General features: G+C 49.7%; 1 protein-coding gene across 5 annotated transcripts in view; it reads right to left on the bottom strand.

Annotated features, from left to right (window-relative positions):
- FLI1 (Fli-1 proto-oncogene, ETS transcription factor) overlaps positions 1 to 27,101 on the bottom strand; it is a 104,112-nt gene that overhangs the window by 26,219 nt on the left and 50,792 nt on the right. For all 5 annotated transcript variants that reach the window (XM_027699365.1, XM_027699364.1, XM_027699366.1 and 2 more), the window contains 3 exons: positions 12,580 to 12,791; positions 3,593 to 3,747; positions 425 to 628 (listed from right to left, as the gene is read on the bottom strand). In XM_027699365.1, coding sequence (XP_027555166.1) covers positions 425 to 628; positions 3,593 to 3,747; positions 12,580 to 12,791 — 571 coding nt within the window. The remainder of the gene's footprint in view (positions 1 to 424; positions 629 to 3,592; positions 3,748 to 12,579; positions 12,792 to 27,101) is intronic.

Genomic DNA, 27,101 nt, shown 5'->3' with positions numbered 1-27,101 from the left:
GCCAGTTGTGGGTCCTGTTTTGAAGAAGTTTCACCAGAAGCCTGAGGGAAAGGGCACAGCCCTCCAGATGCAAATTTGGGGCTAATTTGCCTGTGCCACATCAGTTAATGTTTGATTTGATCTCTACAGCAAATATATGTGTTTTTATCACGTAGCCACAGATGTTTTTATAATCTGTAGGACTGTCTAATCTCATTGTCCTGCTCAGTTCTTCACCTCCCTGGTAGCACCAGGAACTCCATCTGAGTTAATTTGAGCTTTCCAACCCACTTTTTATTCCTTGTTTCCATGTTTGCTGTCTCTGCCTGTGTTTCTCTCTTCATTTTCCCTCCCTTTCCCTCCCCTTCATCCTGCAGGAAGATCCCTAGAAGTGCAACACCCACTTCAGCGTGTCAGGACAGGGCTGAGCCAGGGCAATACTCACTTTCCCTGAGGTAACTGAGGTGAGACAGCAGAACTTCTGTGTTGTAGAGGGAGGTGGTTCTGAGGAAGTCGTCCTTGTTCATCTTGCAGAGCTCTTTGCCATCCATGTTCTGGAAGATGGTGGTGTCGATCTCCATCAATCCGTACTCCTTGATAGCCCATTCCAGCCACTGGCGCACGTGGTCCTGGGTCCAGAGGGTGGGATCTGCCAGGGAAGCACAAGGGATGGTTACACACGAGCCTCCAGCACTCACTATAGCCCAGTCCAAGCATTAACCACTGCTCCCACAGCCAAATCCATGGAATTTACTGATCCCAACGCATTTTGGAAGATGAGCAAGCTCTGTGCTGTGACCTGAGCTGGATGCACTGGCAGGGTCACTGCACTGCCTCCCACCTGCCCAGATCTTATTCCTCTGCTTGGGAACAACACTGGTGACGTTGGACTGGGACTTTTCTCCTGGAAAAAAGCTTCCCAAAGGCAGCTCATCCCTTTGAGAGGGGATGCCTGGCCCAGCAGTGGCTCTGCAGTGACATCAGGGCTCTGCAGTCCCACCGTCCCTCACAAGTACATCAGGAGGTCCCCACAGCTGACATTTGAAAGGGGGATGGGGGGATTTATGGTCAGCAAAGGGACTCTGAAAAAACCCTCTTATTGCTTAAGTAGAGCAGGCTGCCATGGCTGTGAGTCACAGCCTTCACCCTGCTGACAGGAACACAATTCCACCTCCTGGAAAAGCCTCCAGCTCTTGGAGGGCAATGTGGATTCTCTCCTGTCTCCTGCATCATTAGGGACTGTCAGCAGAGCCCCAGCTGGGGAATCTTTATTGCTGGTGGTGACGTAGGAGAGAGATTGAACCCGGCTGGAGACCCAGAGCCCATGGGGAGGGAGTTAAAAAAAGAAATCAGCCTTTGAGTTTTGCAAAGAGCCTGAGCTCAGAGAGCCCCAGCAAGGCTTGCTGCCACGATACCATTTCACAGAGTCATTGCAGAGCATATCTGCCTTTTCAGATGTTTCCTGTGCTGCTGCTCCCCACGAAGCCCATTTCAAAATTTAAGCTGCAAATTCATGTTCTGTTGCAGCTGGAGAGGATTGCAAAGTGAAGTTGAAACTTTGGAGATGTTTGGTGTGTCATTAGCAGCTGGGCCATTGCTCCAAGACAAACTCAAACACCTCAGGTCCCGAGGAGCAGAGAACATGGATCAGAAGGATACAGGATCACAGGGTGTGCTCTGGGCAGGGACAAGAGATGCCTCTGCCACAGATTTGTAAAATAACTTTATCAAATAATTCCTTGGGCCAGGGCTGTAAACTGTGTATGCTCGGGGTGTGGGGATCCCTGGGCACAAAAGGTTGGGCAGTGCCTCTACCTGGTGCATTCCTGGGCACTCCAGTGCCAGAATAACAGCATGAAATGGAGAAATGGGACCACGGAATACTGAACTGATAACTGTGACATTTCCCCACTGAGTCTCCAGTAAACCTGGGTTGCTTAAAGCTCAATTCTAAACATGGAATTTACAGCCCTCTACCTTTGCAAGTCTGCTTTGGGAACGACACATGGATTTCCTTCATGTCTTGGCAAAGTTAATTTAAATTCTGCTTTCTAAGCACTGGCAAAAGGCTGCAAATTTTACAATGGAAGTATTCAAGGGAGGATTCTTTTTTTTTTTTTTAATTGAAAGACTTATTTGTCTTGAGTTTTGCAAAAACACACAACATCTAGAGGGCAGATTGAATTTGTGGCCTCCCTTTGAACACTGTAAAAGATATTGAATGGTCTCTGAAAAACTGCCTTCTTGAAACATGGTTTGGAGTTTGTTATTACTACTATTGTAAGCCTAATGTGACATTATTCTTGCTTATCTTCACTCTAATGCACTATAAATCTCAATTCTGGATTATATTAAAATTTCCAAATGCCTTTCTTGGATGAGTCTTCTCGTGTCCTGCAGCCAGAGGTCTGGGATGATGTTCACTATTGTCTTCCAAAGTCTGGTAAATCACTGCTGTTTCACAAGTTTCTCAAGGCTTTGAGTTGTGGATGCTCATGATGGGGAGAAAAAGTCCTGTTCTTCACTTCCCTTCTAAGAGAAGATTCGAAACCTTTTCCTCCACCGAGGGCACTAAAATTTCCCCTATTTCAACAATGCTAAACTTTAGCTCCCCCTTGGTGTTTTTAAACATGCCTAAACAGCATGGTGAGGAGCAGGATGGATGCTGAACACCTTTGATAACACAATGACTGGGTGAGCAGTGCTGACACTGCAAACGGCTCCAGGGCTGTCCCCAACCAGCTCAGCCAGAGCAGGGCCCAAGGACAGCTTCCATGGGCCTTGGAGATTTGCTGTCAGTCTTTTACTGGCTTTTCCTTTTCATCCTAAATGGCAACCAAATGCTTGGGAATTGTCATCTGTTCGTGGCCAAGCCACGGTCAGAGAGCAGAGCTGAATTCCACGAGTGCAGTTTGTCTGCTGGGTTGGGCACAACCTCAGGGCAACCCTCCCTGCCCTGGGTGAAACCCTCCAAATCAGAGCAAGTTCTGGGACAGAAACTGGGCCAGCACTTGGCTCCTTGGCTGGAAAGTTCCTGGGCTTGCCTATTTGTATGGGTGGTGTTTATAAACTTTTCAGGGCAAAAGGCTCCTCATTCCAGGTTCAGCCTCCCCAGCAGCTCACCCTTGACTATCCAAATGCATCCAATGCATCCTGCCAACTCCAGAGAGCAGATGTGGATGTCAAATGCAAACAGAGCTGGACAGGAATGTTTCTGTGTAACAGTTTTTGGAAGGATAATGTAGTTCCTGCAAAATATAATTTTTCTGGGTTTCTGCTTCTAACAAAAAAAATGAAAACAAAATAGCTCATTTTGAATCAATCAATATGACATGAAAGTGCATCTGGATCCTGGGAGCATCATGGGAGTTATGATTTGGACCCACTTCATGCTTAATCTTGCCTCTGAACTGTGCTCTTTGATCATCCTCTCTGTGTCCCAGGAAGCAGATTCTCCTCTAACACATGACGGGAGATGGATTTGGTTCAACACACCAAAACAACTCTTCATTCCAGGGGAAAAAAATGAAGGGAAAAAAAAAGAAGAAGCACTAATTGTCTGCTTGTTGTCCTGATTCAGTGCAAGCAGGCAGGACCCGGGGGTTGGTGGTACCTGCTGGGACGATGACCCTCCTCTCGTTGGTGGTCATGTTGGGGGGAGGCCCGTTCTTCTCATCCATGTAGGTGCTGTAGCTCATGGGGTTGGACTCTGTCCCTGCTCCCACGAGTTTGCCACATTTGCTCACGCTGCAGTCCACGGGGGACTCCCTGGAATGGGAAAGGAAAGAGCTGAGTTACCATCAATCACTGTGCCCTGCCAGCCCTGCAGGGCTTTGAGTCACACACATGGCAATGACTCCGGACGTGGAACGTTAACAGGAGCTTCTGTCTGTGTGGGAGAGGCCATTCCTGACCTATCACAGGATCTATAAGGTGGGAGAGGCCATTCCTGACCTGTCATGGGATCTATAGGGTCGGAGAGGCCATTCCTGACCTGTCACAGGATCTACAGGGTGATCTATGAACCACAAGTCTCACTGGGGGATCTCTGATAATGAAACCAGTTGGAGGAGAGGCAGCTGGAGAATCCAAGAGGAGTGACTTCCAGACAAGGCAGTGGTTGCTTGCAGGCCATAATACCACTGGAATACTGAAATTCCCAAACCAGATAAAGAGCACGTGCCTGTCACATGGGCCTGTTGGTCAGACCTCCACTGCCCTCCATCCTTTGTAGCTCAGTGCATTTTAGCAACCCTGCAGGTACAGCTGGGTGCTCCTGGGAGCCCTTTGGGGCTCTTCCAGATGTTAAAACAACCTTCCTGTTCCGTGGATCCTGTCCCCTGACAGACACTGCCCACCTCGTGTCCTAAGGCACTTCTGCAGAGCTCTGCATGGGCACAGGGACACCCCCTTCGTGGCATTAACATGGAACTCGAGATACCAACCAAAGGGACAGGGGAGTCACAGGAGAACACTCAATATTAGCAGGAAGAGCCTTATTTCCACAGGGCTGAACACAACTGATCTGAGCTGTTCTTAGTCTGAGCTCAAGGAGTGTTTGGACAAGGCTCTCAGCACATGGGGGGATTGGTGGGGTGTTCTGTGCAGGGCCAGGAGTTGGACTCGATGATCCTGATGGATCCCTTCCAAATCAGGAGATTCTCTGATCCTGTGATTCTGAAATTCTGGGATTCTGTCATTCTGTGATTTTGGGATTCTGTGATTCTGGGATTCCATGATTCTGGGATTATGTGATTCCATGATTCTGGGATTCTGTTATTCTGTCATTCTGGGATTCTATGATTCCATGATTCTGGGATTCTGTGCTTAACAGTGCCCCAGTCTTGGGGAGGAAATGTGGAAATCTTGGGTGCCTTTGGCCCGAGTCAGGAACTCCAGAGTTCAGCAATGGTGTGTGGAAAAGGCTCCAGCCTGAGCTGAACTTGGAGGTGCTGGGGTGATGAGGAGGGAACACTCAGCAGCTCAGGTGGCTCTGTGCTGAGCCCTGGCCTGCCTGCAGAGCCTTGGCAAGTCTCTGGGTTGCTCTGGGACAATTGTGAGCCTCCAGCCACAGATGGGAGCACGGATTGTGTTTTTATCCAGCTGTAATAGTAACTCACACTTTTAGTCCCTTCAAACACCAGCCACAGCCTGCCACACACACAGAGCACATCCCAGCTCTGAGGAACCTCCCAGGGAAGGGCACATTGTTGCCCTCACCTTCCCAAGGGTGAGTTCGTGCCCAACCTCTGCACAAAGCAATCCCAGAGCCCGCATCCAGGGCAGTTTAGGCCACGGGTTTAATCCCACAGCCATCCTCCTTCTCTGCCAGAAGCCAAGTGGTTTGGGAGGAAACCTTTTGCTGCAGGGTAAGAACTGTGACAGTGCAGCAAATCCCACCCTCTGAGTTCAGCTGGCAAGGCTTCCCAGTCAGGACACTAAACAAATTTGTCTCTCAACCTGAACTGGGGGGAAAGGGAGAAATTACTGAGCTTCGGTTATCGTGGCTGGGAGATAAATGCTCCACCGAGATATTCTGAGGCAGATGGTAATTTTTTCCTCATGTCTTACTAAGGGAATGTTGCTTGAAAATGGAAATAAGATGTATAAGTTACACATGTTCGAATTTAAGGTTTTACTATTTCGCCTACTGTTTTTCCAGGCAGGGAACCAAAATCCGCCTTTGGAGAGGGAACTGCTGAAGGTTTAATGTCCCCGTGGCAGTGAGGAGAGGCTGAGCAACTGCAGGGCCATGGCTTTTCACAGGGAATGTGCTCATGGCTCGGGCTCTGTTGAAATGCTCTGTGTCAGGTGTTAAACGCTGCCTGTGCTGGCAGAGAAAAAGCCCCGAGGCAGCACAAAGGATCTGATTCTCTGCTGAGGAACGGCCTGTCCTGGGAAGACTCAGAGAGCATCCATGTTCCAGGGTGTCAGACTGGCCCTGGGAGGGGACCAACCTCCTCCTGCCCTGCCTGGGGACCAGCAGCTGGTTTGGGTGGTGTGGGCAGCCCAGGGCTGGGGCAGACCTGGACACACAGCCCCTCATGTGGATTCCCACCTGCCTTTGGGATGAATTCTCCCTCCTTCAGACACCACGGTTCCCTGCTTTCAGCACGTCCCAGTGGCTCCCTGCTGCCTCAGGTCCTTCTGCAGTGGTCACCCTCACCCCCCTGCTCTGGAGTTAAAGTTATCCAGGAAAAATAACCCCTGCAGCTGAGACACACTGTTTATGGTGAAACAATAACATGTGTAATGCTCATACAGACCTCTAGGATACAGTTCCACCACACACCTGCAGTGCTGTGTCCAGGCTCCCCCAACATTAGTAGGACGTGGAGCTGCTGGAGTAAATCCAAGGGCTGGAGCCCCTCTGCTCTGGATCAGGCTGGGAGAGCTGGGGGGGTTCACCTGGAGGAGAGAAGGCTCCAGGGAGACCTGAGAGCCCCTTCCAGGGCCTAAAGGGGCTCCCAAAGAGGAGCTTTGGACAAGGCATGAAGGGACAGGACACAGGGAATGGCTTCCCACTGCCAGAGGGCAGGGTTAGATGGGATATTGGGAAGGAATTCTTAGCTGGGAGGGTGGGGAGGCCCTGGCACAGGTTGCCCAGAGAAGCTGTGGCTGCCCCATCCCTGGAAGTGTCCAAGGCCAGATTGGACGGGGCTTGGAGGAACCTGGGCTAGTGGAAGGTGTCCCTGCCCATGGCAGGGGGTGGAACAAGATGGTCTTTAAGGTCCCTTCGATCCCAAACCATCCTGGGATTCCATGATTCTCTGATATTCAGACTCTTGGATAATAACATCTTCCAAACAGTTTATCCCTGCTTTCTGCTGGTGTGAAATGACCCTCAAGACAGACCACAGAGCCCTTGGCTGTCTCTGCTCTCTCTGCTCAGCATCTTCACATGACCCACCCAGCACAGGGACAGCAGTGACCCCAGTGCTGTCACATCTCCTCCGTGCTTTGGGGATGATGTTTTCACATCACACACTCTTGGTTTGGCAGTTTGGACCCTTCCTACCCCCTCCTTGCTCTGTGAGTCTCAGCAGCCAAACCCAGACAACCTGAAAAACTCAGAAAAGATCTGAAAACAAGATCTGAAGGTTAAGGGACTGAGATGCCCCCACCAACCACTGTGGGAGGAGAAGCTGCTCCATGAATCCTGCAGGACATGGAATGTGCTCCATGTACCCGACAGGGTTCCATCCATGGGGCTGCCTCCCTTCCCTCTGAGGAACTTTTCAGGATGGTTGGATCCCAGTCCATTGGACAGACATAACTGGGAACAGCATTACCCAAACTTCCCTGGGCAGGAACTGACCTGTCCTTAAGAAAATACCAGGAAATCTTTAGTGACAGCAAGTGGAGAAATCCTTGATTTTGTGTCCTGTGTATCCCGACATTTCCTACCAGATCCAAAGAGAGCCTTTTCCTGGGAAATCAGCACTGCCAGACTGAACCCTCTCTGCACTCCAGGATGGTTTTCCTGTCCTGCCCCAGCCTCAGTGGGATTTATCCCAGCAGAAGGTGGGTGTAGCTGTGGCCACACAGAGAATGGAGTGTGAGGAACAACAATGGTATCCAATGAGAGCAGGAGCTGTGAGCCAGGAATGGTGTATCCATGGAATATCACCCCTTCCTTAGCTCATGCACTGCCCACAGGCAGGCTTGGATTTAGATGAAGATTTCCTCATTATTTGAAAATGTTTGTGGGAGGGGATTGCAGATTCCAGATTAATCCTTGGTTTTTCACAGACTCCAGACTTTCAGGTGGTTCCACAGGCTGGATTTGCTCAGGCTCTGGGCAGAAAACGTGGATCTACCCAGATGAATGGATACAGGCTGCTTTCACAACATCCCTGTGGCAATGACAGAGGCCAAGGAATATGAAGCAGAACCCATTCCCACTGTCTGTCCAAAGGCTCCTCGTTCCAGCAGCTCCAGTGGCAGTCTCGGGGGATGCCAAGAGTGTGGTGTTTGGGAAAGTCTTAGACAAGCAGCTCTCCTGGCACTGACTAATAAACCCTCTGCACAGCTTCAGCCTGGGTTCCAGACACCTGGAACAGACAATTACTGTCTAGGAATCACCTTTGGCTTCCATTCCAAAGAACAAAATAAAGGATTTCAGGAATTTCTGACGCTGACTCAGCTGTGATCAGAGGGATATTTCCTCCTTTCTAACCCTCTCTTCCAATCCTTTCTTTCCTCCATTCTTCCCATCTTCTGTACTTTTTGAATTTGCCACTTTTTTTGTGTAAAGCCCCATTTGAACACCTCAGCTTTCATAGTTACACTTGAAATTAGATTTTAGTGTGTTTTTTGGTGTGCAGTGAAGGCAGGAAGCACAGACATACTGGGATTCTGCTCGTGGTTCCCTCTGACAGGCTGGGAACAGAGTCAGCTCCTCCAAACCTGCATCCACCTGCACTTTACCCTTGCTCCCAAGAAGGCCTCGGGAGGGGGAAATCACACTGAAATCACTGTGAGGCTGCAGAAAGGAGGGTCAGCCGCAGAAAGTCGGGAAAATTCGGGTTGTTTGTCCCAGCCAGGTCCATGCAAACCCGAGGGGGATGCTCGGCTGCCGTGCCGGGCACGGAAGCACCCCCGGATCCCACTAGAGGGCTCACACGCTGCTCCGAGGGGAGCGGATCCCTGCAGACACCACGGATGGTCCTTCGGTTTGTTTGACACAATTATTGTGGCACAAAACCCCTCTGAGGTCGCTGAACTCGGGGGCCTTCAGAACATATTTCAATGTTCTAAAGCAAGAGAAATATAAAATCACAGGATCCCAGGGTGGTTTGGGTTGGAAGAGACCTTCAAGCCCATCCATCCCACCCCCTGCCATGGGCAGGGACACCTCCCACTGTCCCAGGTTGCTCCAGGCCCCGTCCAACCTGGCCTTGGACACTTCAGGGGATGGGGCAGCCACAGCTTCTCGGGGATGTCTCTAAAGAATGTCTGCAGAGCCTTTTCAAAGCACTGACTTCATTATTTTAGCTGGACAAAATCCTGGAATTGCCCAGTGAAGTTTTCCCACATCCCTGCCCACATCAGCACGTTGGGACATTCTTTCACATTTGAAGATCAGACAAATTTTGTAACATCTTTTTAAAAATCACTCCCTGAATTTAGCTACAAATGCAGATCTGTAGTAACTCAGTAAACACAGTCAGGATCTGGAATTTCTCTTGCTTGGTTCACTCTTTGCATTTGGAATTTACGTAAAACATAAGCAAAAAAATCTGTTATAAACATGGACTGTAAATTGGGTTAAACTTCACCCAACATTTTCCTAAATAATCCTTCTCCTTCATTCACTGGAATTTAAAATGTGAAAGATTTTTTGTTTGTTTATTTTGGGTTTTTTTTAAATATAATTAAACATAGCCCTAGGTTTTACTCTGAGCAAGCTGCTGTCTGTGAAGGCAAGGGCAGAGTTTGAAGCCATAACCTGCATCTGGGTCTGATAATCCTGGAAATGATCACAAAATTTCTGTCTAAATCTTGCAATTATACAGAAGTCCCATCTTCTCTCCTAAAACACAGATCCCTGCCTGGGCATCCCCTGCAGACAGTTGGAATGGAGTTATCTGGGAGACTCTTTCCAATTCGGGTGTAAACCAGGACAATCTGACGTGGGGCACAGAGGTGGTTGGGGTTTCTTGGAGGACTTTGAGGGCTCTGCTAAACAAGCTTGGAGAGGTTCCTCAAAGACCCCTTCTCCCACCCTGCTGAGGACCAGCCCAGCTCATCACACACCCAGACCTGCTGCTGGTCTCTGAGAGAGAGAAGCAAAGCTGGGCACTGTCCCCTGCAGTCCCCAGCTCCTCCCCTGGCAGCTCCCTGCAGCTTTGTCCCTGAGTACACAAACCCTCCTCTCCACACAGCACAGGTGAAAGGCAGAATAAAGGCAGAATAAAGGCAGAACAAAGGCAGAACAAAGGCTGCTCCTGCGAGAGGCAGCTGGAACTCGGTGGCAGAGTGTCCTTGAGAAACAAGAGAGAGCAGGAGAGGCAGGGACAGAGGGAGGGGGACAGGGGTTGGGATCCACCTGCAGCTGGAGTGAGTTTGTGTTGGGGTTGGTGTCTGTCACTCACACATGTGTTGGTTTTGCCAGAGGAGTGGCCCAGTCCAACCCCATGGACTGTGATGGACACGAGAGGAAAGGATGTTACATTTTCAGCCCTGAACAGGAGGAGAGGCTGGAGAAGCCAAGGGAATGTTCTCGTGTCATGGGTGGGTTGGAGCTCCTGTGCTTACGAGTTATCAAAAGGTAAGGCTGGAAGGTACTGCAGTGCTTGGTCCTGACATGCAAAACAGCCTTTTCCTTTTTGTCTGACAGGCTGGGAAGTTCTCACTCCTCCTTTAGAGACACTGAGGACACGTATTTTCGGCCCAAGAACCTTATAGTCTCGAGCAAGCCCATAAGGAAGGATTTCCTTTTTGCCCAGAACCAACACACTCCTGGAGGGCCTTTCTCTGGGGCTCCCAGAGCTCTTCCAGCTGGTAATGAATCACTTTGTCCAATGAGATTATTTCCCTTTTCCCTGAGCAGATGAGGACATTGGCACAGAAGGGTCCCAAGGGAAGGACAGCCCAGAACGTTTCATTCCAAGGTAGGGAATGAATGCATGGACAATTTGGGGATACAAGTGCCCACACTCAGAACCTGTCCAGAACGTGCTCACAGGGGCTGAGGAGCACAAATAAATATGTGATGCCTGTGGATGTGACAGCACTACTTGTTCCCTTGACCTTCCAAAATTTCCCTGAGTGAGACAGACAAGTGTGATGGGAGGAAGCACTGTGAGTGTGCATCTGACACTGTGGGTGTGAGCAACTGATGCAGTCAGAGAATTCCAGAATGGTTTGGGTTGGAAGGGACCTTCGAGCCCATCTCATCCCACCCCTGCTGTGGGCAGGGACACCTTGCACTGTCCCAGGCTCCTCAGAGCCCCATCCAGCCTGGCCTTGCCGTGGGCAGCCTGGCAATGCTACAAAGGGCTTCCTCTTCCTAAGAAAACCAGCCTTGGGAGCCAAAGGTGTCCCCATGACCATCATAAAACCCCAGCAGGTACTTTCAAGATCCATCCTTGTCTCTGTGTTATCCAGGGATGGTGTTTTTAAGGAAATAACTCATTTCCCCCCGTTTCAGCCTCAGTTCTGAGATTGGAAGCACTGGTGCAAAAATCCACGTAGGTTTTGTGAAGTTGAGAAATGATCCTGAGGTACAACCAGGGCAAGGTCGAGTTCAGCCCACAAATAATCACCTTGAGAGAGCAACTGCTGCAGAGACCTTTATCTGAGAGCAGAATCAGCATCTACTGTACTCTTACGAGGAAACAAAAACAGGCTGCTGTTTGATGTCTTTAACACCATCATCTCACTGCAAAAGTCTGAAAGTGCAAGGCTGCTTTCTGTTTCCAACTGTTCTCAGAAACCAAGAAAATATGCTGCTAAAGTAACCCCAGAACAGAAAAACCCTTGAGGGTTTATTAACACTCTACTCTAGAGGTGTTTGTGACTTTGAAATTAAAATAAAATTTAAAATTAATATGAGCTCTAAAACCCTATGCTAAAAAATAAAAGCTTATCTATATTGTACATATTTAAAACTGAAAAAAAAAATTGAAATTTTTACACCTAAAGATTATGTGCAAGAAGGTGGGATTTGTTTCTTAGCTTTGGATTTGAAGTAATGGTTTTAAAAGAGGCAACCTGAGCTGTGATAATTAAATGTTTTCAAGTCATTCAATTTGTCATTGAACAAGGAAATGATTCACCTCTTCCAGCTCTAACTACAAATGACTGGGGAATGGGCTGTAAGTCTTTTGGCTGTGAGCTGGAGAGGTTACACCACAACCAGTGACCCCGTGGTGTTAAAATGCTGCTCCAGCCTCTCCTGAACTCTGTGTCACCAGTGGTCACCAATATCCACACAGAAGATGTGGGTATGGGACTTTTGTGTTGTTACACCTCATACTCTGCCCTGAAGGACCTCATGTCCTCTTTTTCCCTTCTCCATCGAACAGCTCTCCAGTTTCACAGGGTTGCTCCTGCCCTGGTGGAGCAGGAATAGAGTTCAGATGCAGTAAAAAGGGCCCTCCAGTGCAGCCCTGACAGTCCAGGAGTGCAGCTGTCACTGCTTTGCTCTGGAGCACCGGTACAAACCCCAACTATTATGGTCTGACCACCTTAGTGAGCCCTTGGACCACGGCACATCTGTGGGATGCTGGACTAGGTGATGGAATGTGTGGTTTACAGCAGCATTTGCAGCGTGAGCTCTGCCCTGGCACGGTCCTGCCCCGCTCTGGGCAGGGTTTGAGGGGACTGGGCGGGATCCATCCTGAAGAACTGCCAGAGTGGGATGCTCAGGCCATTAAAAAACGAGTCCCAGCGGAAGGAACTGCAGGGGGAAGGGGATATGGTCCTACAGTGGTCCTACTGTAGGACCTGATATGCAGGACAGGAGCAGGAATGGACGGTCCATGCTGTGCTTTCATGTGGAGTTTGGACTCAGAATTTGGTCCCTGTGGGTCCCTTCCAACCCAGGACATTCTGTGATTCCACAATCAACAGTAGGTGTGGGCAGGCTCTTACCTGGATCCGTTCATGTGGTCATACTCCCTTTTGACACTGACCCTGACGGGCTGGTTGATCCACTCCTGCTGCGGGGGCAGGGGGTTGATTTTGTGGGGTTGGCCGTAGTCGGGGTTCCCTGAGGCCGTCATATCTGCCTTGGGGAGCTGGGGGGCAGCGCCGTACGAGGAGTCGAACAGGGACTGGTCGTCGCTCACCACCGACAGAGCCTCCTGGGGAGAGACAAAACAGGCCCTAAGAGCTGTGACTAAACCAGCAACTCCTCTGCAGTTCTCCTTTGAGCTGGTGAGCACCTGCGGGGCCGCAGCTGCCCCGCGCTGTCTGCAACCACCATCTGCCAGGATCGCAGGTTGAATCAGAGCCCCCGGGGGCCACCAACCCCTATGCAAAGCAGGGCTGGCCTGGCTTGGCTTTGCTTTGCTGCCCGTGCTCGCTCGGGGTGGCACCAGCGCTCGGCTTCACTTCTGCAAACGGGGAAGGGGCTGCTCTGTCCCCTCCCTGCTCAGGGAAGCGCCTCCAGCTGCAGGTCCTGCACTTGCTGCTCCCGGCTCAGCCCGGGGATGTGCAGTGGGCAGCAATTCTGCAGTGACATCTCCTCTCACGGGGTTTGTGTGTGTTTGTGTTTTGAGGTTACTGCTGAAGGAGCAGCAGCCAGTGCAGGTCAGAGTTATGGGTGTTCGTGGTGCGGGAAAAAATGCATTACTTTACACTTTTTGTTTATTTTGTGGGAAGTGTAGGACTGGTGCTTTACCAAACTATGCATTTCTAGAAATGCTTAAAAACAGGAAATGGTCATCCTTTTTTTTTTTTTTTCCCCTGCTGAAACTCCAACTGTTGACAAAAAGTTTTGATCATGCACTTCCCTGGGTTGATGTGCTCAGGTTTCCTACACAAAGCAAGCTGGGCTCTGGTGGCTTTGGCACAGCCCTGGTGATTCAAAGTGCATCTGCCAAGGTCTGCATGTTCTTGCTGGAGCTCAGTTAACCACACATAACACAGCTGCCTTTATGACTGGCAGGGCAGAAACCGAAGGAGGAACCTCCCAGACTAAAAGCACACACTCTTTTAATGTGAATTAATGGAGCAACCTCCAAAACAAAGGCAGCAACAGACTCACCTACTGCGTGATCCACTGAGCATTCAAAAGATACCAGTGGTGTGTGGGCAGCAGTGGGTCACTCAGCACACAGACAGACAGACAGACAACTGAAAGTTGTACGTGCTGAGCCCCTCATGCTCCAAATTCACAGGGCCCAGTCCCTTATTGTGAGCTTTTAAAAATAAGAAATTACTGCTCTGTTCCCATGTCCCCCCAGTCATTGTTTTGGGGGTTTGTTTTGTAAATTCTTCCATAACCAGGGAGGGAAACAGAAATTCTGAAAACTTAGAGAAGTGCAGCTCATGGAACCCTCCCATTGCACAAAAATCCAAGTGCAAATCAGGAATCACCAGGCTCATGGTACTGCCACAAAAAATGGCAATAATTAGGATTCTACTGGGTGAACATGAGAATCCCCCTCAGCCTGAATTAACCCACTTAGAGAGTCAGGGCAGTGCATCTACAGAAATCAGCACTTTTCTATCTTTGATCTCAGATCAGGTAACAAACCCAAATAAGCTGAAGTGGCCTAGAATTTAAGTGGGCCTGACTAAGGAGGAGCCCTCAAACATCTGCACAAGTCCTGCTGAAGTTACAGTGTTTGCTGTAAAAATCTCGGGATCAACCTCTCCCAGGGGCTCCATTAAACAACAGAAATGAGAGTTGTTACCCCTCTCTGCCGATGCTGCCTCCTGGAAGGAGCTCACACCGTTCAACCTTTCCAGCAACTTCTCCTTGCTGGATTCCCAACCTTTCAGAAACACCCCCTCCCTTTTTCAGCTTTAATTAGAGCAAGGGAGGGAGTGGAAGCTGCCCCTGGGAAGAGTTGGTGTGAATTGTGTCCCTTGGAGGGCTGGGACTGTCTCCAGGCTGTGACCTTCAGCTGTGTAGGAAGGTCCAAGAACACAAGTTGGTTCAGCTCTTGAAGGAGAGCAAAGCCTTCCCTGCAGAGGTCAGATGGAGTGACTTGCTGCTTGTCTGATTTGCTGAACTCAGGATGTCGCCCGGCTTCCTAAATGACACATTTTCTGTGGGCCTCCATTTCCTCTCAGCACAGAAAACGTGGGGTTGCCCACGTTCTGGCCTGAGGTGGCAGATGAACCCCACGTTCCTGGGCTACTGGACTGACTTAGGACTCTCTAGACCCACCCTGTGCTGGGCAGAGACAAGGAAACCACGAGCACCACAGCAGATTCATCAAACAAAAATTTCCAAGGTTTGGGTTTGGAGATTTCCAGTCTAAAAACATGCATAAAATTGAGATTTTTAAAGGGAAACAGTATCTGGGAAAATAACTACGATGTTTATCCCACCTAATCAGTGTGAGAGGTTGCTCACAAGATTTTTTACAGCAAACACTGTAGCTTCAGCAGGACTTGTGCAGATATTTGGGGGTTCTCCTGAATTCAAGTGGAGTCAGGACCACTTAATTCTAGGCTGCTTTTTCTACCTAAAGCCATTTTTCTTCTGAAGAAGGTGCAAAAAAATTTGGAAAGCAGGGATCTTTCTGGCTGCCCCAAAAAAATCCAGACCCAACAACACTCCAAAGGATGGCCCTGGGCTTGGATCAGTGACTGGGGTTGCATCCAAGTCCAGTTGACTTTACACACACAGGCAGGAGCACACTTCTGGGTGATACACAGAATAGCTGGTGGAGAACCCACTTCCTCAGATAAGGATCTTCCTTGAAAGACAAAGTGGCTGCTAAGACCTGTCTGCATGCAACTGGTGTTAACTGGGCCAGTGGTGACCTCACAGGCAGGAGGCACTGGAACCCAGCAGCACTGGAGCCCAGCTCTGCCTTCTGCTGCATTTTTGCTGTCTTGAAAACTCTGTGGCCCACAGGAAAAGAAATTCAAACGCTCTGGTTGCCACCAGGGCACCTCCTGTGCCAGGAATGGTTTGGTGAGAGCCACAAAAGCTCCAAGAAGCCCGAGGGCTGGGGGGAGCTGAGGTGCCCGAGCAGAGGAGGCAGCGACAGCAGCACCTGCTCAGCTCCTGCAAACAGCAAACCTGGGGCTGGGGACAGGCGGGGGAAGTTGGGTGGCACAGAGCCAACCCTGCTGCCATCAGCTCCACTGTGGTGTCTGCAGCCACAGCTGAACAAACCCACAGGGCTGGTGAGGTGCCTCTGCTGCCAGGGGAGCACCCGGGAACGTCCCGGCGGTGACGGGGACCCAGCGCTCATTAAATCCCTTGGAAGAGGACAGGGCTTGCCTGACCCTGCCAGAGTGTCAGGCTACAGCTAAAAAACGTGTAGAACCTTCCTTGTGCTCCCTGCAAGGGGCTCTGCCTGGCCAGCTGCAGTCCTGAAGGGCTGGTCTGTTCAGGGTGTGTTTGGCTGAGGCAAAGACCAGCAGTTAAATTCAATACCAGAGGGCAAATGTCTCTCCCCTGGAACTGAGAGCTGCTTGGTGTTTGGTGACGGGCAACTGGGCAAACACACTGAGCTGTTTGGGTGCCAACACAACCTGCCCAGACAGCCCCAGCTCGCCAGGGTCCCCCCACACCTCTGCCCCCCGCGCTGTGCCCTTGGGCTGCCCAGACTGAGCCTGAGACAGGGGGCTTGTGTGTGTTCCTCTGGCATATATGTTACATTATATGGCCTCTGGGAATAGGCCAGCTTCAGTTTTTCCAGTTTTTAATCACATTCCTGGCATAAATGTGGCAAGTCCTGTCTCTGGCAGCTCACACAACCAGAGGCAAGTCCAGCTCCCTGGGAAGCCCAGCCCAGGCTCTCCAGGGCAGCCCCAGCACTGAACTGTGCAAACGAGGGGCTGAACCAGCTCTGCGAGGGGCTGACACACTGCTGCAGCTCTCAGACACGAATCTGGGCCTTGGCTGTTATTTATGCAGCAGTTTAGAGTTGTAAAAGGGCGAATTTGCAGTTTTTCCTTTCTTTAGATGAGCCATCTAGACCCAGGTCCCAGGTTTAAGTGCTACATAGGGTGAGGTACAGTTTGATTTTGGTCCTGTGGGCAGGGAACAACCAGCTTGATCTTCTGGTCACGCACTGGGGAGGGCTGCCAGTCCACCAGTGCTCCCAGCAAGTTATCCTGGTTCCTCACCAGGAAAGGGAGGTGGCCTGAATGCTTTAAAAAAGACTCCTCTTAGGAGGAGGACATTTGAGAAAGGAGAAAGGCCAGGAGAACAGGGGCTGGGGAGGTGACCATGAGCCCTGGTTTGGTGCTTTCACCCCAGGTATCACCCACTGCCCTCAACAACAGCCCCTTCCAGGTACCTGCAATGTGTGTTCACTGAATACAACTCTGAGCTCGTTACCTTCACTTTTCTGACCATAACCACATTTAAAAGGCATTGCTAAAGATCAAAGCTTCAGCCTCCTCCACAAAGTCTGACTTAGAAGAGACAAAAACGCTGAGTACTGAGCCATCCTGGTATGGAAAGATCATTTCCACCTCTAGAGGAGTGACTTTCTTCTTTCCTCTTCCCCCCCCCAGTAATATAATTTCATCACTCCTAATCCTGAGAGAGAATCACTCCCGAAATATTTTTGTAAAGAGAGTGTTACCAACATGGACCCAGCTCCTGAAGGGCCCAGAGCTATGATGCAAAGCCCCAAAGCAGGAGCAGGAGCAGCTCCCACGCGGCCTGAGGTTTGCACTGAGGAGCAGTGAGTAGAACTGGCCTTGGCTCTGCAGTGCTCCAAGTCAGCACTTCTGCTGCCAGCAGCTCACAGAGCAGAGATAACATCGGACTGGCAGGAAAATGAGTCCAATACACAATTCAAAAAGGAGCAGGGGCTGTGTTGGTCTTGGGGCAGCACATTGGGATAGATCGGGCACTGAACCGGGAGGCAGGAAGGCAGAGTGTTATCTCATCCCTGCCCTGGTTCTCTGGGTAACCTTTGGGAATCATTCCCCTCTCCAGGCCTTTTTCCTCCCCTCAGGCCTCTGCTGCTCTGACCTGTGCGCCCTGTGGGCTCAGAGCCTCAGCCAGTGCTGTTCCTGGGACACAAACAGGGATCTTTGGGATATACTCTGATACATCCACTCTCCCCAGAGCACCAGAAACCCCTCTGCAGCTTTCCCAGCCCACTTCTCTCCAGGTTTGCTGCCACTGCTCCCCCTTCCTTTGGCTGTGGTTGGGGCAGGAACTCCACAGGACCCCCCTTGGAAAATTACAGTCCTGGGCATTTTATTGCCAACAACCACGATCCATTTTGTGCCCTTCACAATCAATTGAGGTTCTGCTTGGAGGTTTTCCTGGATGCAGCTGGAGATCCATCCTAACAGCCTGTGAATCCAGAGGGATCAGAGCCATCCCTGCCAAAGGGCTCTTCCCTCTTTTGTCTACTTGCCCAGGGACACCTTCCACTAGCCCAGGCTGCTCAGAGCCCCTTTCCTGCTGCAGCAGCACTAAGGATTGAGAAGGCAGAAAACTGTGTCCAAACTTCTGCAGATTTGAGGATTTCTGTGTGGATAAAGGAGGGCTTTCTTTAATTATTTTATGACATCCCACACTGCATTTTGCTCCAGTCTGCACTGGAGACTCACTCACAGTTCCAAAGCACATCAGTGACATGGACAAACTGCCACCCAACTTCTCCCTGCAGCTCAGGCTGCCTTGCCTTCCCTTTCCACCCAGGGCACTACAGCCAAGGGCAACTTGGCATCTTGGAACACAGCATCACTCCTTCACAATTGGAATAAATGGGAAACTACAACTTGGTAACTCGTGTTAGGTGGAAACAAAGCACGAGTAAGAATGGCAGAAATAGAAAAACCATACTGAAAAATAGTAAAACCCACTGAAATTAGGCAGCTAAAAATTGGGGCAAAATAATTTTGCGAAACTTCTCATAAGGTATTCTATATATTTATTTTTTATTGTTGTTGTTATGTTCACTGTTCCCATGAAATTTCATATCGAGCAGGTATAAGAAGGCTGCTAACATCAATGCTCGATTATTTTGATCTCAGGATCCCCAAAACCTGACTCAAAAAGGATAAAAAAATAAATCATTCCTCTGTACCTCACTTTTCAGGAAAGCACTTGACTTCAGGCACACGTTTATAGGATCTGGACTAATGACTTCTTTTCCTCAGTCTAGACTTCACATGAACAATTTCAGAGTCTATTTTGGTTTGTTTCCAACCAAGTGGGAATAACCAGGTGACAGTATTCCTTCCCAACAAGTTGCTGCATTAAGGCTTATGATAAGGGGGCTCAGAGCAGCCCTGGACCTGTGGGAAATCCCCTGGAGAAGCCTCTGATCAGTCTCAGCACAGGACCAGGAGAGGAGGTGGAATTAAACAAGAACCTGCCCAAGTTATTGCCGTGGCCTCTTGACCTCTGGAAAGGAAAGTGGGGAAATGTGGGGCTGGAGAGACTGGGGGTGTCTGATAGAGCATCCCACCTCCATCAGACACATCATCCCATCTCCATCAGACACATCATCCCATCTCCATCCTACACATCATCCCACCTCCATCAGACACATCATCCCATCTCCATCAGACACATCCCCAAATCCTGGAGCTGTGCAGCAGCTCTTCCTTTCTAGAGAACAGCAGCTCTGCTCTGGAGCCTGGAACATCCCTGCCAGGCTCCAGCTGACTCAGCCCTTCCCTGGGCTGGGATAGGGATTTCCCTGAGCACTCCTGACTTCTCCAGTGCTTCCCACCCTGCTGGTACCAACACAGGGACCTGGGAGGAGGTGTCTGCCCATCAGGACAAACCACAGCTCCTGGTTTCTGTTCCCAGAAGGTTTGGGAAGATTCCTGCCCAGTTCTGCCAACCAGGACACGTGAGATGATTTAGGACAAGGGCTGAGCCCTGGAGGTAGAGCAGGAAGCCTGTCCCAGGTGCTGGAAGCTTTGCCATGGCTGTGGCTTGAGCCAGGTTTCTTATTTCGGCAGCTAATTTCACTACAAAAGGATTCATCTCCAGCCTAACCCTGCTAAGGCTGAGGACTGTATGATCTCTCAAGATCTTTTCCAAGCCATGTCATGTTCCCAGAAAATCAATCAGCCTTTGCCACGTATGAACACTCCCCTCAGCCACTTTGCTGTTTTTTTATCTCCACTCATCTCTGCCCACAGCTTTTCTCCTCCAAAGTTCTATTTTTCTTCTCACTAAGCCTTGACACTGTGTGGGTGATTGCAGTCAAATCCACCTGGGTTTAGCTCACTATCCCCTTAATTTTATTTTTTTTCCCTCGCTCTTGTAAAATAATTGACTTGTGCGGAGCAGATGTGTTTGTAAACACAGACACATGGATCCAACTGCGAACATTCCCACTTCAGTAAATATTATTGCAGTGTTTTTATGGGCTTTGCTGCTGAAGACACAGCAAGGCAAACTGCAGGATGGTTTCAGAGTCTGGCTTCCTGACAGCCCCAAACTAGCCCAGAGCATAAATGCAGTGTCTGCTGCTCTGAAATCCTGTGCTGAGCTCAGCTTTGTCCTGCAGCACCCACTGCCCAGCTCTTGATGTGGTGCCAGGGGCTGCTTTCCAGGGGCAAATATTTCAGCAGGGTTTGCAGACTGACCAAGCACTTTGTGTCAGGAAGCTTGAGCTCACTTTAAGCTGCATCTGCCTGTTGCAACAGTGCCACCTTTTCTCTCAAAGCAGAGCTTTTGGGTGCTATTTTTACTCATATCAGAAACTGAGACTATCTGAGGATAGTGCTGGTTTTGTTTTCCATATGCAAAGATAAATTGAAGTTTTCAAATATAAATGATTCACCCTAGAAAGGAAAACAATAAATGGAGAAACCAAAAGTAGTGGGGGGTTGAGAGAGAGGGTATGTCCATCTCTGTGCCTCCTCTTTAGCTGCCTAGGAAAGGGACAGCAAGTGGAGTGTCAAAAGCATTAGGGAATAGGTGCAAACCACAAAATCTTATCTTTTCATTTTGGGTTCCTACTGCCAGAGCACTGGAAACTGTGAGAAGAGTGTTCTCCCAGGAATTCAAGATCAGGGAGGTGGCAGTTTGGGGAGACATAAATATTTCAGGTTTGACTCACAGCTCCAGCAGTGCCCATTCATTATTTTTCATTCCACTTTGATACCATTGTTACATTCAAAAACCCCGCCAGCGTATCCTGTTTTGTTCCCTGACACCATTCCCTGCACAATCGCAGGAAGCCCATCAGGAAACCTTCATCAGGGGCTGTTGTGTTTCCATCTGCAGAGAACAAAACAGGCACGTTCAGCCCAAGATGACTGAGCCCAGACTAAGGAAAAACAACAGTGGGAAAGGATCCCAGCAGCGTCTCCAGGAGGGAACCCAGTGTGTGGTGCTCTGAGAGCCCAGGGCAGTGCTCAGCACCTCACCTGGGCAGTGCTCAGCACCCTCAGCTGGGGAGAGCTCAGCACCCTCACCTGGGCAGAGCTCAGCACCCTCACCTGGGCAGTGCTCAGCACCCTCACCTGGGGAGAGCTCAGCACCCTCACCTGGGGAGAGCTCAGCACCCTCCCCTGGGCAGTGCTCAGCACCCTCACCTGGGGAGAGCTCAGCCATGGGAAGGCTCAGCCAGAAGGAAATCAAGGGCACAACCCAGCCCTGGCATCTCCAGTGCACAGAGCAAGGTCTGGGTGCTGGGTCAGAGGGGCAAACACAAGTCCAGCACAGTCCTGCAGCTGAATCCTAAACCGGATGTGGTTCCTTGGGATTTCCATCCTTAGGGCTCCAGTCTGTGTTCTGGGTTTGGCACTGAGCTGAGTTTTGGTTAAATCTGTGTTCAGGGTGTTGGTGCTCACGATACTCAGAGCACAAACTCAGGGTTTGAGCCCAGAGTGGTGACTTGGGCTTGATGTCAAGTGTGCATCCCACAGAGATAAGGGAAAGGGGAAGGTGGGTCAGGACTCACAGGAACCTATTTCTTCACCAAGAAGCACATGCATGGTCCTGATACAGCCCTGGGAACCTGATATCTGCCCTTGAGCCAGAAAAATGGCTTTTACTGGGATGGACAAGTCCTGAGCTTGAGATTTTCAAAAGAGCCTGAAGCCTCACAAATCACACTCACATTTAACAGGAGCTGGGAGCCACAGTCCCTTGAATCCCCCTCAAATATGGGGTTTAAACCTCATGAGAGGAGCAGTTTGCTGCTGGGCCCACGTTTCCCATTTCCTTGCCCTGCTCACACAGTGCCATCTCTGCCAGGCTGGGTGCCCACAGAGATGCCTCCAGCAGCACATCCAGCCTCTGCTGGCTCCTCATCCCCTTCCCAACTGGTCTCCTGCTCTTGGCAGCGGAACTGAGGCTGCCACCCTGCTGGGATGGCACAGATCCCTGTTTTCCTTGTGCTCCGAGCCCAGCCCCTGCGGCTCCAGGGCCGGGATTGTTCCTGCCTACGCCTATAGGAAAAGCAGAGATTTTGTGAACAAGCTGCTCGTGGCATTCCAAGGAAAACAGCCCAGCAGGATTGCACTGAGATATTTTCTTTGTCAATCTCCATCGAGATATTTGAAGAGGAAAACCCAGTTTACACCAGTTCCCAGGGGCTTTTCGTTTTTTTACAAAGAAACACTGATGTTTTCATTTTGGTGCAAGAGGAAAGTCCTGGAAGGATTCAGGGATAGCCATCCCTCCTACCTCTTGGACACACGGTCTGAATGCTGCCCTGGCACCTGGGCTGGAACCCAAAGTTAACATTGCACTACAAAAAGGAGTTGACAAGGTGCTATTCTTCCCACTGATACCAAACACCACAGAGAAAAGACCACCCTACCAACACTCACATTTCAGGGAACTGCAGCAGGAAAAGAGCCTCTGCTGCCTGTGCTGCAGTGAAGCTGCTGCTGAGGACAGACATGCACACTAAATAAACACCTCCAACGCCAGCTCTGGTGTTGCATCTCCAAGAATCAGGCAGACAGTGCTGCCTCCTGGCTCACTCAACACCAAAAGTGAGAGTAAAAATTAAAAAAAGGGCTCTTTTGCAGTTGTATTGATGCCCCCACTCCTCAGTGGCCCTGTCTGTATGATGTCTGCTCCCCAGAGAGCTCAGGTTTTGTGAAGTCATCCAGTGTCCTTGGAGCAGGAGGTTACAGAAGTGACCAGTGTTATCCCAGAGCTGGAACTCCCAGACAAAGCAAAACTTACTTTCCTCAAAAAAAGCCCCTCACCAAAATCTCTTATCAGTGCCCATGAACAGTCTGTTGGCCTTATCAGCCTGGGGCTGAGAAGGGCTTTGGGCCTGGCTTAGATAAATGAGGTCTCATGCTACTGATCCCTTGAGAAGTGATGGAATCATGGAATGGTCTGAGCCTGGCCCAGGGATGATTTTCCACACCCGTGAGATCCCATGGCAGGTTCTGCCCTTGGCCCTGGTGATGGAGGGTCCATGGATGAGCCCCTGGCCCAAGCTGTGAGCCCATGGCAGGAGGGGAGCACAGGCTCCAGGGTGTTTGGGAGGGATGTGGCTGGGAGCCAGGGCTGCCAGCGGGCAGATCCAAGCCCTGAGCCTGACTCAGTGCTGTGGCTCTGGGCAGGTCACTCAGCTCTGCATCCCAGGCCTTCTCCTGGGCTGGAGGTGATCCTAAAAAGGTGTATCCAAGGGCCAGTTTGGGGCTGATTCTGTCAGGTTTCTCCAGGACCTTTGCTCAGACCTCTGTGTGATTCACCCAACCCTCAGCAGATCCTCACCTTTAGCAATTAATGGGATGGGTTTGTTCTGGTTTATTCTGGGTTTTGAAGTGAAAATCATTAGCTCTGCCTCGATAACTGAAATACAGAGCTGTCAAACTTTTACAATGGTAGCAATGGTTCCAAAAGACAAAGCCACTATCTCAGGGGTGCCACGGAGGCACACACAAGGTTGTTCCATTAATTTTACAGCATGGGAACCAACACAAAGCAACCAAACACTTTGCTCAAAATCATTCTGTAGAGTGTAGCTAAATTAAGACTAAACCCCAGCCCCCCCAGGCTCTCTCTCCTGTGGAGCAGAGGATTTGCCTTTCCCTCTGAAGCTTTGGGATGGTTTCCCAGGTGACTGCAGCATGTTTTCCCCTTGCCGAGGAGTTTCTTACCCTCAGCCCGTGGTGACTACCATAAACAAGGAGGCCTCTCAGCACATCTCCATGTTCTCAGCAGAGCTGATAGGGCTGCTCTTATCTCAAACGGGGCAAGTCCCCTGAGCTGTGGTGAAAAGCCCTTTATCAGATGGATTTCAAGAGAGTTCTCTCTGAGATGTAGTTCTGCAGCTCTGGCAGGAAAGGGGGGCTTCTCACTGAACCTCTGCTTTTGTTTAGTGTTGGGGTGAGGGAGTAGGACAAGGTCCTGTTTGTGGGGCTGCTCCTCGAGCCTCCCCAAAATAAGGCTGTGCTCCCTGAGCCAGAGGAAAACCCCTGTCAGACCTGGCTTAACGATCCTCTAACATTTCCATGCAATTAAAGGCCACATCTGTCTCCCAGACCCTGTCCTCCCGTGCTAATGTACAGACATGAACTAAACAGTCTGTCCTGGCGATCCACAGGGTAACAAAGGGGCCCATTCATAACACAGCACTTGGGCTACTTTGTGTGTGTGAAATGAAGGAGAGTTTTGCATTTGGAGAATAACCTGTGGTGGAGCAAGCCAGAGGTTTCTGCTCTAATAAATCAATCAGCTTCCCCTGGCTAATAAACCTCCAAATTCTGCTTGGGCTGCCTGAGCAGCCGCCCTGCAGAGAGGCACCCACGGCTTCGGGGCTCAGTGAGACCCTCCCTGCTGCTAAAGCTCTTGGAGGATTAAAAAAAATAGATATCAACTTGGTTGGGATTTTTTTTAAGCCACTGAAGAGGAGTTATCCCTGCCCAGGGAATTTGGGTGTCACCCCTGTGGCCTGAGCTGTGTTAGTCAGTGGGTTGGCATCTCACCACTGGCTCTTGAGCTGGGTCAAAGCCTCTGGATCTGCTCTTGTTAAAAAAATGGCAGCACTGCAGAAAAAATAACCCAGCACACAACCAAGCACCCTTCAAAGCCCCGTTTCTGATTTTAGTGACACTGAGAGCTTAAAAAGAAAGAAAATACTTCGAGGCACACCTTGGCTCAGTCCCAAACCAACACCAACCGTATGTTTTTCCCTGACTAAGAGTTTCAGGCAGTACCTGAAGTTTGTCCAGATGGATTGTTTAACATGTTACTTGGAAAAGCCATGGGGAATGGGCTGTTAGGTGAGTTTTTTCCTCTTTCCTGAGCCCAGTTCTTGGCACATTTAGCCATGGTCTGCGTCTCTGTCTCTTAGTGCTTCCACAGCACAAACAAATACACTGCTCATGTTCACACCTCAAGGTACCTCATTTCCTCAGCTTTCAAGCAAGCAGGAAATGTACAGGAAGCACAGACAAGATGGTCCTGTGGTTTCAGTACCAGACTGATATTTGGGGAATGTGGCCTCATTTACCATCTAGGCAGCAAAATTATTTGTTCAACTCAAGCAGAAGTGTGAAATGAGGGGTAAAACTGGCTGTCAAGGCCACGGGGTAAGAGATGGACAAACCTAGAACGTGGTGACACATCCTTGTCATATCCTAAGAAAATTCTGGAGGCTGAAAGAAATTTTCCAATCCTGATGTTGGACAGAAGGTCAAAACAATTACCCAGAGAAGTCTACCTGGAGTTAACTGAAACATTTTGTTTCAGATATTCTCAATGTTTCGTTGCAGTTTCAACCTTTTCAGTTTTCTTAAAATACTGCAATTGGCTTTTCTTTCCAACTAAAGAGTAGTTTCAAAAGAAAACTTGAGAAACTTGAGAAAGCACCAAGCAGGGCTTTGATCGGACTGTCAAACCCTGCCTTTCCAGTGAATTGGAGGGCTTTGATAAATTTGCATTTTTCTGATGAAAAGCCACTGATTGGAAAAAGTCAGACCTTATCTAACACGAATCTCCTTGTGCAGGTCCCTGATACACAGTGAATTCTGTCACAGTGTTTGGAGACAGGGCCAAATGAAGCCTTTTTAGTCTTTCCACTGTGCCAGCAAAGCCAATGGAAACTTTGCCTTTGCCTTTGGGGTGATGTCTGATCCAACCTCCCCTGTAACTCTGTATTTGTGTCTTTAATGTGAATGCATGAATGACTCCAACCCAAATGCCCAGAGGATGTGTCCTGGCAAAATTGCAATATCCAAGTCTGTAGAGTTTTAATTCTATTTTTAACAACTTATACAAACACTTAAAGAGGTAATTAAATGCTTAGAAATAATTTAAGAAGATCTGTTCAGTTTTTTACTCTGGCAGATGCCATTTGCCTGTGCAGGTACCTCAATGTCATTAACATTTGGCATTTTGATATCGTGGTGAGTAAAACTCCACCACATTCCTCTCCTGGAGGGGAGTGGAGATCTCAGAGAGACATCAGGACAAAAGAAAAGTGCTTTTCCTGTCAGGGAACCCTGACACAGAGTGGCCTGAGCCACATCCTGGGGGGGTCTAATCTTCCTCAGCACTCAGGAGCACAGAGGTGCTCCCAAGAAATCAGAGTTTTGGGAAGGTCCCACGTGAACACCCAAGGCAAGCAGCACATGTTCCTCATGGCAGGTCTAACAGTCCCTTCCCTCAGCAGTATCCTCTCCTGAGGGAGGGTTTTCCAGCACTCAGGAATTCAGCAGTGCCCCCTTGGCCCTGCCCTGGCTCTTCCCGGGAGTTTGTGGGGATGGGGATGAGTTTGTCTTCGATGGGACAACAAAGAGATTTGAAATCTTGCTTTGGATGATGTCCAGAGGATGGACAGTGAGAAAGGGAATCTATTCCTCGCACAAATAGAGCTTTGAGGGGATCTGGGACCTGCTTGGAGACCTGCTGACAAACCTCATGGGGATGCTACAAAACAGTGGAAGTGGTGAAAAGGACATTTTGGGGAAAGCACCTCGAAACTAGAATCAGAGAATCCCAGAATGCTTTGGGTTAGAGGGGACCTTAAAGATCAGCTCATTGCACCCCCCTACAACGGGCAGGGACACAGAAATCAGTGGATGCAAAGCACTGTGTGAGAGCTGGGGATGAATGATCCAGAGAACACAGGAAGGAGCTCGACGTCGTTTTACACACACATAGAAAGTGCAGTTCTCAGAAAAGAGCTCAAAAGGGGAGATGGTGACATTACAGCAGCACTGGGAGAGATTTGGGGAGATATCAGAGCCCCTCTTGTCCCTCAGAGCTGTAACTGTTCAACTCTTCCCCCAAACTCTCCCGTTTTGGTTGGGAATGAGAAGTTAAGATGAGCAAATTCACTGACCAAAGACATGGGCACCCCCAAAAATAAACATTAATGTTGCCAAAGTGCTGCCTGCAGGTGTGAGAATCCCAGAGCCATGGAATCCCAGAGCCACGGAATCACAGAGCCATGGAATCAGAGCCATGGAATCCCAGAGCCATGGAATCACAGAGCCATGAAATCAGAGAACCATGGAGTCACAGAGCCATGGAATCACAGAACCATGGAATCACAGAGCCATGGAATCCCAGA

The sequence above is a fragment of the Neopelma chrysocephalum genome, unplaced genomic scaffold, assembly GCF_003984885.1.
Source record: "Neopelma chrysocephalum unplaced genomic scaffold, ASM398488v2 Primary Assembly neopelma1_138, whole genome shotgun sequence".
Classification (NCBI taxonomy): Eukaryota; Metazoa; Chordata; class Aves; order Passeriformes; family Pipridae; genus Neopelma; species Neopelma chrysocephalum.
The sequence above is the reverse complement of the archived record's forward strand: the minus strand, read 5'-3'. Positions and strand labels throughout refer to the sequence as shown.